This window comes from Lepisma saccharinum, chromosome 9, assembly GCF_977018435.1.
Source record: "Lepisma saccharinum chromosome 9, izLepSacc3.1, whole genome shotgun sequence".
Classification (NCBI taxonomy): Eukaryota; Metazoa; Arthropoda; class Insecta; order Zygentoma; family Lepismatidae; genus Lepisma; species Lepisma saccharinum.
In genome coordinates this window covers 40,439,787-40,456,374 of record NC_139237.1, presented here as the reverse complement: position 1 = coordinate 40,456,374, position 16,588 = coordinate 40,439,787, and the positions used below count along the sequence as shown (strand labels likewise).

Here is a 16,588-nt window from a genome sequence, read left to right as displayed (position 1 = left end):
ACCTCTGGTTGCTTTGAGTTCAAAGAGGTAAATGTGGCTCCCCTTTTAGATTGGCTTGCCTGTAGTACACAATTATAATTCTCCCTCTTCAATATTAATATTATACGCTCATGGCGATATTGTTTTCGAATGTCATAATATAAATTACACTGTAACTCAGAAGAAACGGATTTGGTTGAATTAACAAAACACGTTTCGTTAAGCTATTTGGTAACTGTAATCAACAACAAAAGAAGAAATAGTAGCATTTACTGCAGTTGGTAATTTTTAATTTTGAACAAATTCTTTGGTAACTACAAACACAATGTGCACGTGTCATGTTCACGATTACTAAAGAGCATTTAGTCCTGGTGAATAATCATTTGTTTGTCGCCTGTTTAAACATATGTTTCGTTACCAGCAACTATTTTGCCTATTCCAAAATTTTCCTCTGTGAAGAGTTAATAGTAATAGGTTTTGAAAAGTGGGTGATGAAGACAATTAAGGGGGTGAGGAAGCCCCTCGCACCCCTCTGGCACCTCCCCTGTGGCCCAACTATGGAAATTCCTCTTCTTCCCAAGACTTTATGCTTTATCTGGGGTCTAGCTTAAAGCTTACCTAAACAAACGCACGTACGTGTTTATTCGCATGGGATAAATTACTTCTAGCCATTTTATGCTTAAATGAATAGGTTAGGAATGACAAGTTTGGACAAATTTCTTAACGTCGCGTCCTGCTTTTCTGTTGGACCTCTGACAGGCACAACAAACAAACCGAACATAACTGCCCAGCAGATAAACTTACCCAGGTTGAGGTACACTTCCCGAATAGCAGGTTATATAAAATTCAGGACAAAGTACTAATCAGAATTTACCGTTTGATGGATATGATGTTTACGATTAATATTACATAATTAACATTAATAAATATATTTGGAAAATAATTTTTGAATCTTGTAACAGCTATGCAACTTTTGTTATAGCAGGACGCCGTCCAGGAAGTAATCACTTCTGTCACACTTATCTTTCTCTTTTTCATAGATAGTTCATCTGGCAAGAAGTATGACTGACTACAAAAAAGGAGGAATGAGCCTTTTACGAAATTCTTGGACAAGGCACGAGTAGAAATAATAACCATTTAGTTGTAAGGTAGTAATAGAGCAAGTTGTTCAATGTTGCATAGTAACCCCCCCCCCCTTTCTCACTGAAGGTACTACCGATTCTTAACTGCAGTGTACCTTCCTCATTTCACGGATAGTAACATTCATTTCTGTATAACGAGCTAAGTTTCAGCACAAGACAGTTTTTGCATTTATTGCTTCTTTATTTTCCTGCATAATGTCAGATCGGATCCAGATTGTATCAGTGAATTTTGGCAACCTCTAGATGGCGTGAGCAAGGCTACCAACATTAAAAATCACATGAGACACGACATGGTCTCCTGCACGGCAACACTGGCAGAGGTAATTTTTACAGCGTTGAAGCTGTGACTGAGAATATGGTACAGCATAAGCAAAATACTAGAATTAATAGGAAATTGCTTTCGTTATCCTTTCTTAAACTCGTTATTTTCTCTATTTACGGCTTAACTACGATTATAAACTCACACATTAAAGTAGACAGTCATTTGTATTCTCCTATTGTTTTCTCATCGTTTCTGTACAAGTGTCCCCACGTTGCAACATGTGCGTATAATATATTTCCCTTCCTTCATTTGTCAAAACCTTCAACAACGTTACATTGTGTACGGGTTTTCCTTCATGATATTAGAAACACTTGGCACTGAATAAAGGTGACCATGATGTGTTGAAGGATGTCGTACATTTTGGCAACGCGGGGCAGAATTACAGGGTAAACAGCTGATTGCATCGCCCATTCTCCCTCCGCTCGCTTAAGGTTCAAAAATTCGATAATAGCACCAGAGAGGGTTTCTCATCTTGATTAAGCTGTGATGTAATATTTTGCTCACTTCTGTATTTTGACATAGAGTGTTAGTATTTCATCCTAATCAGGGTGCGATTTGATATTTTTCAGGAGGAGGGATGGACTTGGTAGTTTTCCTATTTTAATAGGTGTTTACCTATAGCTCCTCAGAAAACTCTTTAGTAAAGGTTTTAATTCATTTAAACCTCGCATGCAGTATATTTACATTATGTATCCTTATAATTATATGTTGATTATATAAAATTTATTTTTGATATAAATGGAATACAACTACCAACACCAAAGGGGACCGTGACGCTTAGATCTGGTCCATTTTGTTGCATATTTTCGTCATCGAAGCAGAGCTCTGCATGCACTTTCATTTCTTAAAAGGAAAGTGTTTGAAAGTGTTGCAACTTTAATTAAAGTTAGATTCATCGCAATGAACTAAATTACACACTCACCTGTAGGTATTGGTAGAATTTTCATTGAAGTCATAAGTTCTGTGAATGAGGTGGGAATGTGTTTTGTATTTTACGGTATTTTTTACATGCAACTTTTTTTTAACTACTGACGCGCACATGCTTTCCCTTACCTTCTTACGAAGGATTAACATGTCACCATAAAACATTCGTTTGCTCTCATCTAAAGGCCTTTTTCTAAATTTAATAAGGCTACATCCGAAAAGAAGCCTATGTCTTCAAACCTGCTATTCATATTGACGCTATTTAACATTATTACCATGTTTTAACTTACGTAGTTTAATTTGAGTACTGCTTATTTAAACTTTTTGTAACAAACTTAAAATTTTAAATAAAAATCAAAGTTTTGTTCATTCAGTTCGTATTCCCTTTAGTCGAATACAACCTAGTTGGCAACTCGGGAACAAAATAAGAACAAACGTATTACTGTTGCTACCGTGTATAATAAGCAGCATTATATATTTTAAAATCTGCTTAAAAAATGTGTATATTTACATATCTCTGCGACTTTAAAATTAACTTAACTGAACTGGAACTCTTTAAGCATGGTAAATTATATTAAATAATATAGTTCACATATCCAGTGGGTGGGAAATAATTACCCCTGATTGGTATCTGCCATTCATAACCAAAGGGTGGGATGAAGAGGGGAAGAAATCCCCCCCCTCCGCCTTCAAATCGCACATTCATACTAATAATTATACTTTAACTGAACGTAGTGAACCTAAGTCCTGATCCAAGAACATTGCAAATGTAGTTTATAGTGAACTTCAAAACCAAACATCTTCAAAATTTGAAGAACCAGGTTTCTGCCTGTTTTTATGTTGGTAGCACGCAGAGCGACATGAATGGAGGGTGTGTACTGGTGGTAATACAACACGTGTTGAAGGTTATGGGACGCCCTGAGGCTGTCTGCAGTATATACTAAGAACTTATTTATTGTTTGATATTTTACTCTATTTGGTATATTGTTTCATTGATAGATTCTGTGTCAATCAAACTGCTTCTGCCTTAGGTCTCTTATTTCCACTGTCACTACCGTGAATAAATCAAAGTTGGCAAATTTTGCGATAAAATTAAACGTAATCACATAATGATGAATATATATATTTCAGTGTTAGTGAACTTCGGACAGCGGACAAATCATCTGTAGAGATTCATTATGAGCGGAGTTGACTGCATGTAGTGACAAAGAAAATGTTTGTGTAGAGTTATAAGATACAAAATAAACAAGTAAGCTTAGACATAAACTTACTGTAAAGAAAATATAATAATTATAATTAGAGTCGTAGGGATAGTGTAACCAGTTACATATTTGAGGATAAGGTAATTAGCCTTAAGCTCTAGAATTATCACTTGTGCTATTACTCCCTGATAGAGATTTATACTCGTATTTTATCACTTAAGTCACTTACTCTATTCATGGAGCTCATATTGGCTGAGAATTATAGTTTTAACAGCTGGATAGGCGAATACAAGAACCGCGATCATTCAGCGTTACGGACGAACAGGGCTCGATTCCCGGTTGTCCATTTGATGTAGTCTGGAACTTTCCCAGCAATGTTCCTGCATGGAGCGGTTCTGGAGTTCACCAAGCCTCTAATAAATGGTTACCTGGGAATAACCCTCGTAGATAAAGATGATCGGAGCGCGGTGCTGATCACATCACTTCATCAAATGGCAGAGATTGTGAATGCGTGGAACCTTATTTACCTCCTCCCCTTCCGCCATATGCCTTCGTGGCATGTTGCAATGTTCAGGCGGTATTTTTCCGTTATCCTTTATACGCGAATGCATACACATTTTGTCTCACATCGCCCTTGTTTATTTCTCTGTGTGTGTGGTGGGGGGTGGATTTTAGTTGTTTTATGTCACTTGTATACGTCGATAAACGTGACCATAAACATGAATGATGAAATAATTATTCGATGAACACAATGTTTGTTTGCTTGAGTTTGTTTTTAAGACCAATTCATGCCATCTCATTGAAACTGAACCTACAATTTAAAGTTGGATCCTAACCACTAATTGTTTCCACCGAGACTCCTTGATTACAAGGCGATGACAGGATGAACACAATGGAACGCCCATGCTTTGCTCAGGAGTCACACCTAGGACCACGGGCTTCGAGTGCGCAACGCTAACTACTCCGCCAAAGAATCGGAGAAATCTCTCTTACTAACGTCTTCGGCAAGCTCCCGATAACATTTGATCATTTCAGAAATAAACATCCTGACAATAATAACATTAATAACTATTGCACTAAAACAGCCAACCTTCGTGGTGGTGTGGTTAGCAGAGCCAGGGCTCCCGAGTTCGAATTCCGGCCTATGCACGGGTGTTATTCGTAAGAATCCCCTTAACTATTTCATCAGATCATATCATCTTCACGATTAGCCAAGAGTGGCATAAAATCGAAGCAAAATAAAACAAATGAATCAATCTATTACACTAAAACAGTAATCACTTAAAATGCAATAACAATTCTCTGTCGTAAAACTAATTAAATGTGTGCATGAATGTTCACAGATTTGGTTTTAGGAAACTGTGTCAGAATACACATCTTTACATCGAGGAACCAATGGGGCTCTGCGAAATTTATGTTGAGTTTCTGAAAGAAATTCTCCTATAATCCAGCATAATATTAATAAAAACAGTGATATTATTTTAGCTAAGTCTGTCAAGTTCCCAAAATAAAATTTTTCATGTGAATTAGTTCCCTTCAAGCATTCCAAGTGTTGGCACATTTATCCTGCCCTGTCAGGTTCCTCGATTTCAAACTCTGCCAAACCATGGTGTGTATGTACGTGTGTGTGTCTGTGTAATTTGGTTAAGTGACCAGAATACTGCAAAGAGAAACAGAATAGGGTCCTTTCTATATCAAGAGTACGGGGGGGGGGGGGGGCAGGAACCTTATAAGTACAGTTTTATCTATTTGCAGCTGTCGATGCCATTAAGAGACGAAAACTCGTTTTCTGAGAAACGGTTCAAGATCAAAAATTGTATGTAGGAGAAAGTATTGAGACTTGAAAGTTTAAATTTGTTCTCTTGTAAAAATAGGAAAATGGGACTCTCTTCCCCACCCCCTGGACTCTTCAAATATAGATTTTCAAGGAACCAATATTCGAATGACCCGATGATGTATAAAAAACTATTCTTCATCTAGATAATTATCCAATATCTGAATTAAAATTTTCAACATTTGCCTATTTTCAATTTGCAGCACCTCACGAAAAGTATGAAACATGTTGCGAGATGAGGATAATAAGACACGCTTGCTTTCATTCCGTCATCGTTTGCTTTCGAAATGTTTTCCTTTGTTATGTTTTCTCTCCCCTTCTGACGTCACCCATTGTGAACGTCTGGAGAAGAAGAGCAAATGTTGACTTTCGGATGCGTAGACCATCGCGATTGAACTAAGGAGTCCCTCCACCTCGAGTCCCTCCATTTCTGTGATGACAATCGTTGACACGCGTCGACCGAACACTTTCAGATAAATTAAGCTTGTCTTATTGATCACTGTTTCTACAACATTAGGGAACTTTCCTGTTGCTATCTAACTGTCTATTGCGAAGACAACCACTCTTCTATTCCTTTCAAAGATGCATTGATACATTTTCTAGTGTGAAGAGAGGAATTGTAATATACCTATTAACCTTGCGATAACTTTTCCCCAGACATCTATCATGTATTTAGCTATTAATGGAAGAAGAATATGCAAAACTATCTTACCAACTCCATGCCCTCCCCCCTTCATAAGCAGGCGTCCACAGGGACTTGTTGTGAGGGGTGGTTTTGCACGGGGAACAGAGTTCACTTCAGTAAATATTTACTTATTTACACGAACACAAGGACATACACGTGTTGTATGTATGTGTGCGTATATACAACGTTGTATTAACAGGGTGACGTTTTTAATCAACGAACTTTCACAGCGCGTTGTTCAGGAGGGGAGTGGGAGTAAATTAATTCACATATTGACTTCGGTAACGGTCCTAAATATCGAATTTCTGCCCTGAAATTCACGTAACAGCTACCTTGGAGAGTTGGTCTTCTGTTGCATTTGATGAAAACCAGTCCACATGTTTCAAGATGACAAACAAAAAACCGTTTGTCCCGATCATGTGAGGACCTAAAGTTCTGCTCCCATTTGGATAGACTATATTTTCGTAGAACAAGAAACAAAAATCTCTGATTTTTTAGGGCCCTGCTCAAGCGAAGAGTTTTGGAAAAATAACTTGCCTAGTTTCGGAGAGGCAGGGGAACCGAAATTTGAGACCACGATAAATATAACAACGTCAAGGTTTCAAGCTGGAATTCATATAGCTTCTAGATACCTTGGACAACTTATCTGCTATTTACATTTGAACAAAATCGGTCAAAGCGTTTCAATATTGCAGTCGAAAAATAGATTCTTCTAGCTTTCGAGTATTCCTTTTGTTTTGTTTTCTCCTTTCTGTATGTCGTATCGTACCCAAGGCGTTGGGTAGAAGTGACAAGTCTGCTATTATCATTAACATAGCAGGAAGCAAAGAAAGGAATGCTTAATAAGTAATGACTCTAACATTAGGTTATTGACTTGAGATACTGTTGTTGAATGCTAGGGGGAATTGGCGAGTGAGTGAGATGGAATGAGGATGGCGGATTGAGAGAGCAAGGAAATGGGGGGGGGGGGAGATTATTGAACAGTGGTGCAAGAGGAGAGTGAATTCTAACAGGGAGGTCAGATGTGTGACAATTACCCTTATTGAAGGACAATAAGGCAAGTAATATCATTTTCTTAACAATGTCCATATCGGTTCAGTCGTGGAGAGTATAAAACCCACTTACATGTAATGTTAATTCTTGCCATTCTTCTAGAGTGCTACCTCTCGCACATCATACTTTAGGCTAAGCGAGTAATAACCATCTGGAAGATGAATGATGAATAGCTACACCACCCAATAGAAGATTCTTGGTTCGATCCCAACGCAGTATTAACATTGCGTTACGCTATATAGCCTACTTTTACGGATGTTAAAAATCGTATCCCACTAGGGGACCACTAAGCATTGATTTGGCAATGAAAACTTTCAATACAGTGCGTTGTTGGTTCGGGGTGGAGGAAGTTGGACAGCCAAAGTAAACCAGAAAATCACTGCTGTTTTGACCACCCCAAATGGGCAAAAATTAGATGTTTTCTTCTTAAATTTTAATAGCATCCAAACACTTTGAAGGACTGCTGTTAGAATAGGTGAAGTCAACTAAATATGTAACATAAATTTGAAAATACACTTGGTTTGATTTTGCATTTGTTATTTGGCGTCGACAACTCCACCATGGAGGTCGACTGAAAATACACTTTGGAGTCGGGCAATGCAAGTACATGAATGGATTTATATATTTTAAAACGCTTCTTATGAAACTTGTGAGAAAAATAGATAAAGTTAACACTAGGACATGCCATGAAGTCACATAGTCTTACACTCGAAAGAGAAACATTATGAAGATTTTTTAAAAATACAAAAAAAGAGAGAAAAGCATTAGAATAATATATGAAGAGAATGTCAGTAGAAAGTTTACATAATCTGTATTTATCTCCAAATGTTTGGAGGATCTTTGTTGGCAAACCTGATGGTAATAGACTTGCGAGGCGAAGGTGGAAGGACAATTTTAAGATGTATCTGAAGTAAAAGGGCAAGGGTGCTCTCGAGTTGATTGATCAGATGAAAGATGAAATGCTGGTGTTACTGCCGCATTCTTTGGGTTTAGGAGTGCCAGAATAAGGTATACCTAGAAGGATACACTAGAATGAAAGTGAGGTGCGGAAAGTGTTAACAAGGCCAAACTATAATAATTTAATACATATAATAAATTCTGAACCGGTATAAAACGGTGTCATACGTTTGTCTAGGTATTGTCTACGTCTGCAGTACAAATCGTATATGCAAATAAAACCACAACTAAATGGCTACACTCTATGTAGATTATTGTATCGTAGGTTGTATGGTTTTTTCAATAAAATATGCAATAATTTCCACTTTCCTATTTTCCATACATATTTACCCCCTCGCAATTTACAAACTATACAAGACAGATTTAGGATGAAATACGTAAATTGATATAATGTTTCGAAGTGTCAATAGAGATTTTATCAAACGTTAACAGAATTTGAGTTTTGTCTTATTATTTGATAAGCTTGACTCAAGCCGGTGTCAAACTCTATGACGTGATAAGGATATCTCATAGTAGCGCAATACTTGGTTTTGAAAAAAAAATATTTCATATTTCCAAATTTTTAATTGGTTTTCTTTGATCAGGGCTTAATGTTATTTCCATATAGTAGATTGTTGATCCCTTGCATTTGCTACCACGGTGTTTGCATGTACTAACATTTAAAAATCAGCATTTGGTTAGTATGTATTTGTAATGTATTAAGTATTCTTGCCATGTTGATAGAAAGACTGACTATCGTGAATGATTGGCAATGAATTAGCATGATGTAACACGTGATATTTCATCAAACAACATATCACGATTTAATGGGAACCACGATTACACTGATAACTTATTTACATAAAACAGGAACTGATGATTAATTATATTTCAGTAAATTTTAGTCCAAATTCTTAGTGCAAAAACAAGGATGTAGAGTCTACGATAGGGAAGATTCCGTGCATAGACATTAGAAGTGATAACTGGTACACAACTTATGGGATTGTGCCATTGATTTTCTTCCTTCCTACAAACTTTCTTAAAATAAAAGTTCTTGGTTTTTTGCCTAGTTAAAACTCCCAAGAAAGAAAATATGAATCAATAGAGTTTTTTCGGCCTCTTGCTCGGGGTCTAGGAACGAGTTTAAGATAGGGAAAACTATGAGAGGCACATGTAAAAATGTCCAATAAAAAGGAACCTTGCTTTTCATGTTCATTTTGGTGTTGGTTCTTTTCGTACACATTTGTGATGGATGCAAAACAAGTTTCAGCAGTGGTGCATCAATCTAACACTGCATATAGGTTGAACTTGGAATACTGAGTGCTTATTTTTACAAATCTGGAAATCAAGGAAATTCTACCTTAAAAAGGAGAAATGTACATGAGTTTTTGTTAATGAGTAGGAAACCTTGTTTTACAAATAAGCTTTCTCTTCAAATGATATCCATAATTACGAAAAAAGGGGCACAAAATAACTGCATTATTTGTCATGTTTAACTGCCTCTTCTCCCTTTGTAAATGGATTCCCGAGAATGAAGCTGTCTTCATATATCCAGTAGGGTGTATCGAAAAAAACTTTTTTTCGAAATGTTAAGGTGGCTAGTGCGGAAAAGTGGCCATTTGTGACCAAAAACACGTCTGATTTTTTTCAGATTTTTTGGAGGTCGTTTAGGTGGCGCGCATCGACCTTGAAGTTTTGATAGTGATTTGGTTATGCAACACGCACAACAATTTCACAAAAATGTCATTATTTGGCTATTTCATGTGCTTTGTTTATGGCAAATATGTTACATTCGTGCCTTAGGGGTGGTTTCCTATGCTGTTTACGTATGCTTTTGGTAAAAAATTGTCAATTTGAGGCTAAAAACTCCACATTTTTCTATTCATGGTTTCCAATTGGTTTCGACTGTGTTTTATTTGAAGGTTTTCCGATATAAAAGACTAAATAAAATATTTTGGCTTTCTAATTGCTAACAGTTCCTCAATTACTGTCCAGCGCTTCGCTTATTTTCATAGCTTATTATGTTTGAAAATAACCCAGAGCTCACCACGAGGAGGTGGCTGGACTCCGAGCTCCACCCACCCAAATGATGTTGGAAAACATAATTTTACTAAGGGGCAGGCCAAGATTTTCTTCTAGTTTTCTCCTTGAACTTTATAGTTACTTTTTGTTCGAAATGTCGGCATATGTTCTCTAGATTCCAATTTCGCTTTGATGTAGCCATCACGTGCGTTGGAGCCGAAAACGGAAGAAGCAGCCTCTGTGATAATTTTCACAAGTCGCTCCACTCCTTGTGTGTGGCAGGGAAAGTCTTGAATTTCGCTATATTTTTGTTTTTATTGTAGTCATCTACTTCTTCATTTGTAATATTATTGGTCAACGTAGGCTCGTGGAGGGAGCTTGAAGCCCAATCAACCATGTCATAGTATTGGTCTGCATTAAAATTGATGGTTGGTAAAACAAAAGTGAGAATTCTTTTGACATTTTTCAATCCTCTTGCTTTCTTAATTCTTTGCCAACAAAAACTTCTTATTTCTGGGATTTTGTCGGTTATTAAAGCCAGAAGGAGATTTTCAGGATGGGTCAAGAATGCGTTTTGTTGAATGACCCTATTAATCAGATCTCTCAAGTGGTATGGGAGAAATCGGGGCAAATTCCACATACTACATAATGAAGGTGTACGCACCGGTGTGGTTTGGGATCAAGAAGGAACCATCGATAACTGACGGAGCCCGACACCTCTGGAATTTGATCCACTTGTCCAGATTACAAATGAAGAAGTAGATGACTACAATAAAAACAAAAATATAGCGAAATTCAAGACTTTCCCTGCCACACACAAGGAGTGGAGCGACTTGTGAAAATTATCACAGAGGCTGCTTCTTCCGTTTTCGGCGCCAACGCACGTGATGGCTGCATCAAAGCGAAATTGGAATCTAGAGAACATATGCCGACATTTCGAACAAAAAGTAACTATAAAGTTCAAGGAGAAAACTAGAAGAAAATCTTGGCCTGCCCCTTAGCAAAATTATGTTTTCCAACATCATTTGGGTGGGTGGAGCTCGGAGTCCAGCCACCTCCTCGTGGTGAGCTCTGGGTTATTTTCAAACATAATAAGCTATGAAAATAAGCGAAGCGCTGGACAGTAATTGAGGAACTGTTAGCAATTAGAAAGCCAAAATATTTTATTTAGTCTTTTATATCGGAAAACCTTCGAATAAAACACAGTCGAAACCAATTGGAAACCATGAATAGAAAAATGTGGAGTTTTTAGCCTCAAATTGACAATTTTTTACCAAAAGCATACGTAAACAGCATAGGAAACCACCCCTAAGGCACGAATGTAACATATGTTCCATAAACAAAACAATAAACGACCATAATGAAGAAAAAAGCACATGAAATAGCCAAATAATGACATTTTTATGAAATTGTTGTGCGTGTTGCATAACCAAATCACTATCAAAACTTCAAGGTCGATGCGCGCCACCTAAACGACCTCCAAAAAATCTGAAAAAAATCAGACGTGTTTTTGGTCACAAATGGCCACTTTTCCGCACTAGCCTCCTTAACATTTCGAAAAAAAGTTATTTTCGTTATACCCTAATATCCAGTCTTTAATGATGCAGTATGTAGTTCTGTGCTTTAATGAGATACGTTTAATAAAATACTGTATCTTCACATTTCGGTGGTCAACTTCACATAAATATTGGGGACAAGATTGAAATAAACTATATTTTCATACATAATGTACACAATTCTTCATGAATTTGGGGACAGTAAATACACATTGATGGTCGGTGTTCATTATGACATATTTATTCTTAATTTTATTAAAAAGAAAAGAACGCCAGATTTGTGAGAACACTGACTACTAAAGAAGTTACAACCTTCTCCTCCTTCCAAAATGCAATATTTTTATATTTATTAGTTACAGTGTGAATTTATATTTTCTACGATACCCTGAGATGCCAGAAGTAAAGCTTTAAAATTAAGTATGCACAAAGCAATATTTCAAATCCTAATGGATACAAAGGAAAAGACTGGTATATTCAAAGGATATGAACTTTATTTCAATGGTTGGAAGGAATCTAAAGATTTAGAACCTCCAAAAAATAAACTGAAGAGGATATTCCACAGTTCCCCAGTCATTGTCTGTGGAGATACAGTAAATCCAGAGAGAGATAGAGGGGGGAGAGAGAGATAGAGAGAGAGAGAGAGAGAGAGAGAGAGAGAGAGAGAGAGAGAGAGAGAGAGAGTACATTTCTCCAACTTGGCTATTTTAATAAGCTTCTAAAAGTATTCAGAGCATTGTAGCTCTAAAATCTATTCCGTGTAAAGACGGCCCAATTATTTCCACTTTCATTTTTTGAATGAATTGTTTGAAAGACAAAAAATACATTTATAAAGTTCCTAATTACGAACCACCTTCCAGAATTATTAATGATATGCTGGGAGGCGCAGTGGCGTATTTAAGATTGTAATATATAAGATTGGTAATCGTGATACCATTGACGTTTTTTGTGTATGTTTCTAATTTGTAATCCAAGCTCTTTACAAATAATATATAATTAAACACGTCACAAACACTTTTTTATTAATTTTTTTAAGGATATTTCGCAGGGGACGAAGTCCAAACTACACAACGCATCCATCTCTCAGCATACACTGCCAGCCTGTAACTTCTTAATAGACAAATAATTATGGAAATTGCCGTCCTGATGGTTGCTCTCCTTAAGTGGTCGGCTTTCGTTCTCTCTAGCAGAGTTCTCAAGTTCGAATGCCGGCCTGGGTGTTCTTTGTGGGCGTCCCTTCATCAGTTTCATCTAATCATTAATCATCCTTATTAGCCAAAATTTTATCAGAAACACGACACTTAAAAACAAAAATACAACTACAAGTGCGTAACCTTAGTATAAATCTCACAAAGAATCTTCAAGCTTTTTTTTTTATCGCCGTCACGTTTAATTCAAGAAGTCCTTCTTTAACTTCCCGCTAGGAAGCCCAAAAATATTTGCTTTGTTTTAACATCGGGACAATAATTGTGAAGCAATTTAAAGAGAATTAATTAGCAGGCATGGGCGTCGGGAGGGGAGGGAGTCGAACGGGTCGGTGGACACTCCATGGAAATTGACATCATTCATTTAAAGATACACCGAAAGTTTGTTACGCTTATTGTTAAAAACAGAAACCAAAATAATTTAGTTGGTATTCGAACAGATTAATGAAAGTAAAAATGCATTGGATCGAGAGCATTGAGTGAAAAATACAGGAACAAGGTTGTATTCTACCATTTCATCCAAAGAACAAATGCTTCCACAATTTTCAAAATTCTAATATTTACAGTTAGTTCTAGGTGAGAGTTCACACAATAAACTTTATGAAAAAATCCTATAATCTAAAGCCTTTTCTTGAACGAGCCGTGCAAAATATCAAAATTCATTTCAGATACTAACTGCATAAAATGCAAAAGATATAATGGAAAATAGTTGTGCTGCTGGTATTCACTCGTTTGGTGGATCGAGTCTCCGCATTTATATAATAATAGTTAATTATCAATATTATTATATTTATTTCGAAAATAAAATTGTTTTTATTAGTTTCAGTGGTAATAATACCCTTTCTTTCTACTATTCAACTTTCATCATTTGCCCGATCCCCCCTTAAACATTTCTGGCGACGCCCATGTTAGCAGGGGACTCTGGTCTATAAACACAGAAAACGGCTTCAATGGAACCTGATACCCTAACAACGTATCAGAATGTATTTATATGTTTGTCTTTTGACAACATACATCCTCATCATCGTTTTCATTAGGGGGCAAGGAGACCAGGTAGGCCTTCCTGGAAAATGAGTGTCTGCCACAAATTATCATTTCACACATACAGTTTCATTTCAAAAATGGCAGTTTTCATTAAATACAAGAGATATCAGTACATTTCGTCGCACGGACACGATAACTACAAACTGAAGTAGTGTTTCTTGAAAGGGCAGCACTCTTTTTGGTACAAATGTCTTTCTTGACCCACCAGAATATATCCTGCGGACGTTCTTGGTCGTGATTAATCTACAGAGGTAGAAGTGACTTAAGAATAACAAAATTTAAATGAAATTTTGAACTTTTGGAAGGTACGACTTCATTTTTTTGGAGTGTTGTAGCCATCACATTGCATCTTCAATGATTATTTTAACAATACAAGACCTCATTAATTTTTGTATACGAACAGAAAATATGTAGAAAAGAAGACTGACTTTAATTTATTTCGTATCTGACGTCTCTTTTAGCTGGCTGTGTCTATTGTTTTCCCCCTTTATTTTAAATAAGTATGCATAAACCTTGTTCTACTTATGTCATTTTTTGTATCCTTTTCCGTCAGACATTGAACAATAAGAACAAGGATGAGAAAAAGACACATAATTCTACACCCTTTATAACAGAATATGCCACTTTCAAAATGATAACAAAATATATCCTACAACAAGAATGGAAAAGTTGACTGAATTATTATTTAAAATAATGTGTTTTTTAATTCAGCTGATAAAGTTTAGCAAGCCGCTATATTTAAAATCTTTCTTCTCCCACTCTGTTTGCAATTAAAATTTTCCATACAAATAACCTTACGTCAGCTGTTCATGAACACTAAATCACATAAAAATAAGCAAAAAGGCATAAAGGCTGTGATTTACCATTATAACTTGATAATCAAGAAATAAAGTTTTGAAAAAATATATGGAGATGTCACGGAGTGTTGTTACTGTATTAACAGCTTCATTTCTGAGGTGTAAGTCATTTGTTGCAAAGTAAGAATTTTTAAGTTAACAAATGATGAATAACAGAATAATTGTAATGTTTTAAGCCTCATATAACTCCCGATCGCGCCTTTCAATGTTGTGATATGTGTAATACACAATTTTGGTCGAATTAATTCGAGTTCAAAAATATTTGCTTCTCCTGTATTTTAGTAGCCACGATATGCCACATAAAATTCCAGTGAGGTGCTAATATTGAGAACCATAAGCCGAACTGTTTCCAAAACTTTGGTGAGCAGAGACATACTCAGGCTGTTGCATACAATGAAAGTGCAGTGTGGGCATGCTGGATTTTTTTTGTTTTGTTTTTTATATAAACTCTTAAGCAGTGCATCGTGCCGCGTGGAATTCTGGGAGATTTCTCCTCACCTTAGCAGAGAGAGCAAGTCTGCAGCAGACCTCATGCCAGGTCCTGAGGCCCTGTGATTGTCGCGCGAGGAGCCGTTTGCCCACCGCGCTCCGCTCGGCTGACGAACTTCCGAACGACTGAGCGCCGGGCAAACTTTCGCGCAGTGTTGCCATCTGGTAACGCCGAAAATTTCCCTCTGCTGCATGAAAAATAATCCTCCTTTTCTCTTTGATCACAAGAAACTAAACCTTCTCGCGGACGGATACCGTTCAAATCGGGAAAGCGGTCGTGAAATTACTTATCACAAGATGAAAGTGTCCGTTACATTAATTTCTAGTTTGGAGTCTTGGTTTGTTGTGTAACAACAATTAAAGCTACTTTATGTGTCTTGTTATGTCGGGTTTTTAGTTTTAATGTCTTCTATTTCTAGTTTAAATGTACTTTATTTACAATATTGTATTGTATTTCATTTTTTTTATTTGTAGTTTTCTTATTCTGAGAAGCGGTGGTCAACTCGGTAAAGCGTCTGACTGCCATGCGAGAAACCCAGGTTCGGTTCTCTGGGTGGATGATTTTATTGAGCGCTCTGGGGTTCGCCCAGCCTATAATAAATGGGGTACCTTGAGGAGGGGGACAAAGGCGTCCGGGGCGTGGTGCTGATCACACCACTGTCATGAATGGGCGAAATTGTGAATGTGTGGGATGGGACCCTACATCATTCTCCCCCATATACCTTCAATGTGCAGAGGGTAGTTTTAATATTTCTCATCGTCTCTTTTCTACCTCCGTAGGCTAAATGCGACGGTAAGGATGAATGATGAGTAGACAATATTGAATATGGATTAGTCATCTTTATGATATCAATATACACTCGATCCTATAACCTGTGGCGGAGGTGGTGATATAACCACTCGCTACACCCCGATACTGAGGAGGTGATGTGTGTCGGAGGAGCACTTTCAAGTAAACTATACTACTACTAAAATGTATTGTAAAGTGCTCCCCTGTGCTTAGCACCACGCCATGAAGGCGTATAGGGGGTGTGGGGGTAACGCCCCACACTTTCTTGATCCGGTCGTGAGTGGGGGTGATGTGATCAGCATCACGCCCCTGACCGCCTTTACCCCCCAGGGTTTCCCCCAGGTACCCATGTCATTCGACGCTGGGTGGTCGCCGGGGCCGATTCCAACGTTAGAAAAGTTCCCGGATTTGAAACTAAAATGTATTGTAATAGTAATAAATATGGCTAGATTTTGAATCATTTTGCATAATTCTTGGTAAGGGTGATATGTTTTTGAAATATACTGAAATTCACGTTACAAAACTAATGCAATTAAGGTGCTTCATTTGGG

At 37.1% G+C, this 16,588-nt stretch overlaps 1 protein-coding gene across 1 annotated transcript in view; it reads right to left on the bottom strand.

Annotated features, from left to right (window-relative positions):
* Nucleotides 1-15,359, bottom strand: part of LOC145992021 (glycine receptor subunit alpha-2-like) — a 163,120-nt gene extending 147,761 nt beyond the window's left edge. Inside the window, exon 1 of the mRNA XM_083128035.1 lies at nucleotides 15,257-15,359. Within this exon, the coding sequence (XP_082984161.1) occupies nucleotides 15,257-15,291 (35 nt within the window). The 5' untranslated portion in view covers nucleotides 15,292-15,359. The remainder of the gene's footprint in view (nucleotides 1-15,256) is intronic.
* Nucleotides 15,360-16,588: the final 1,229 nt, after the last annotated feature.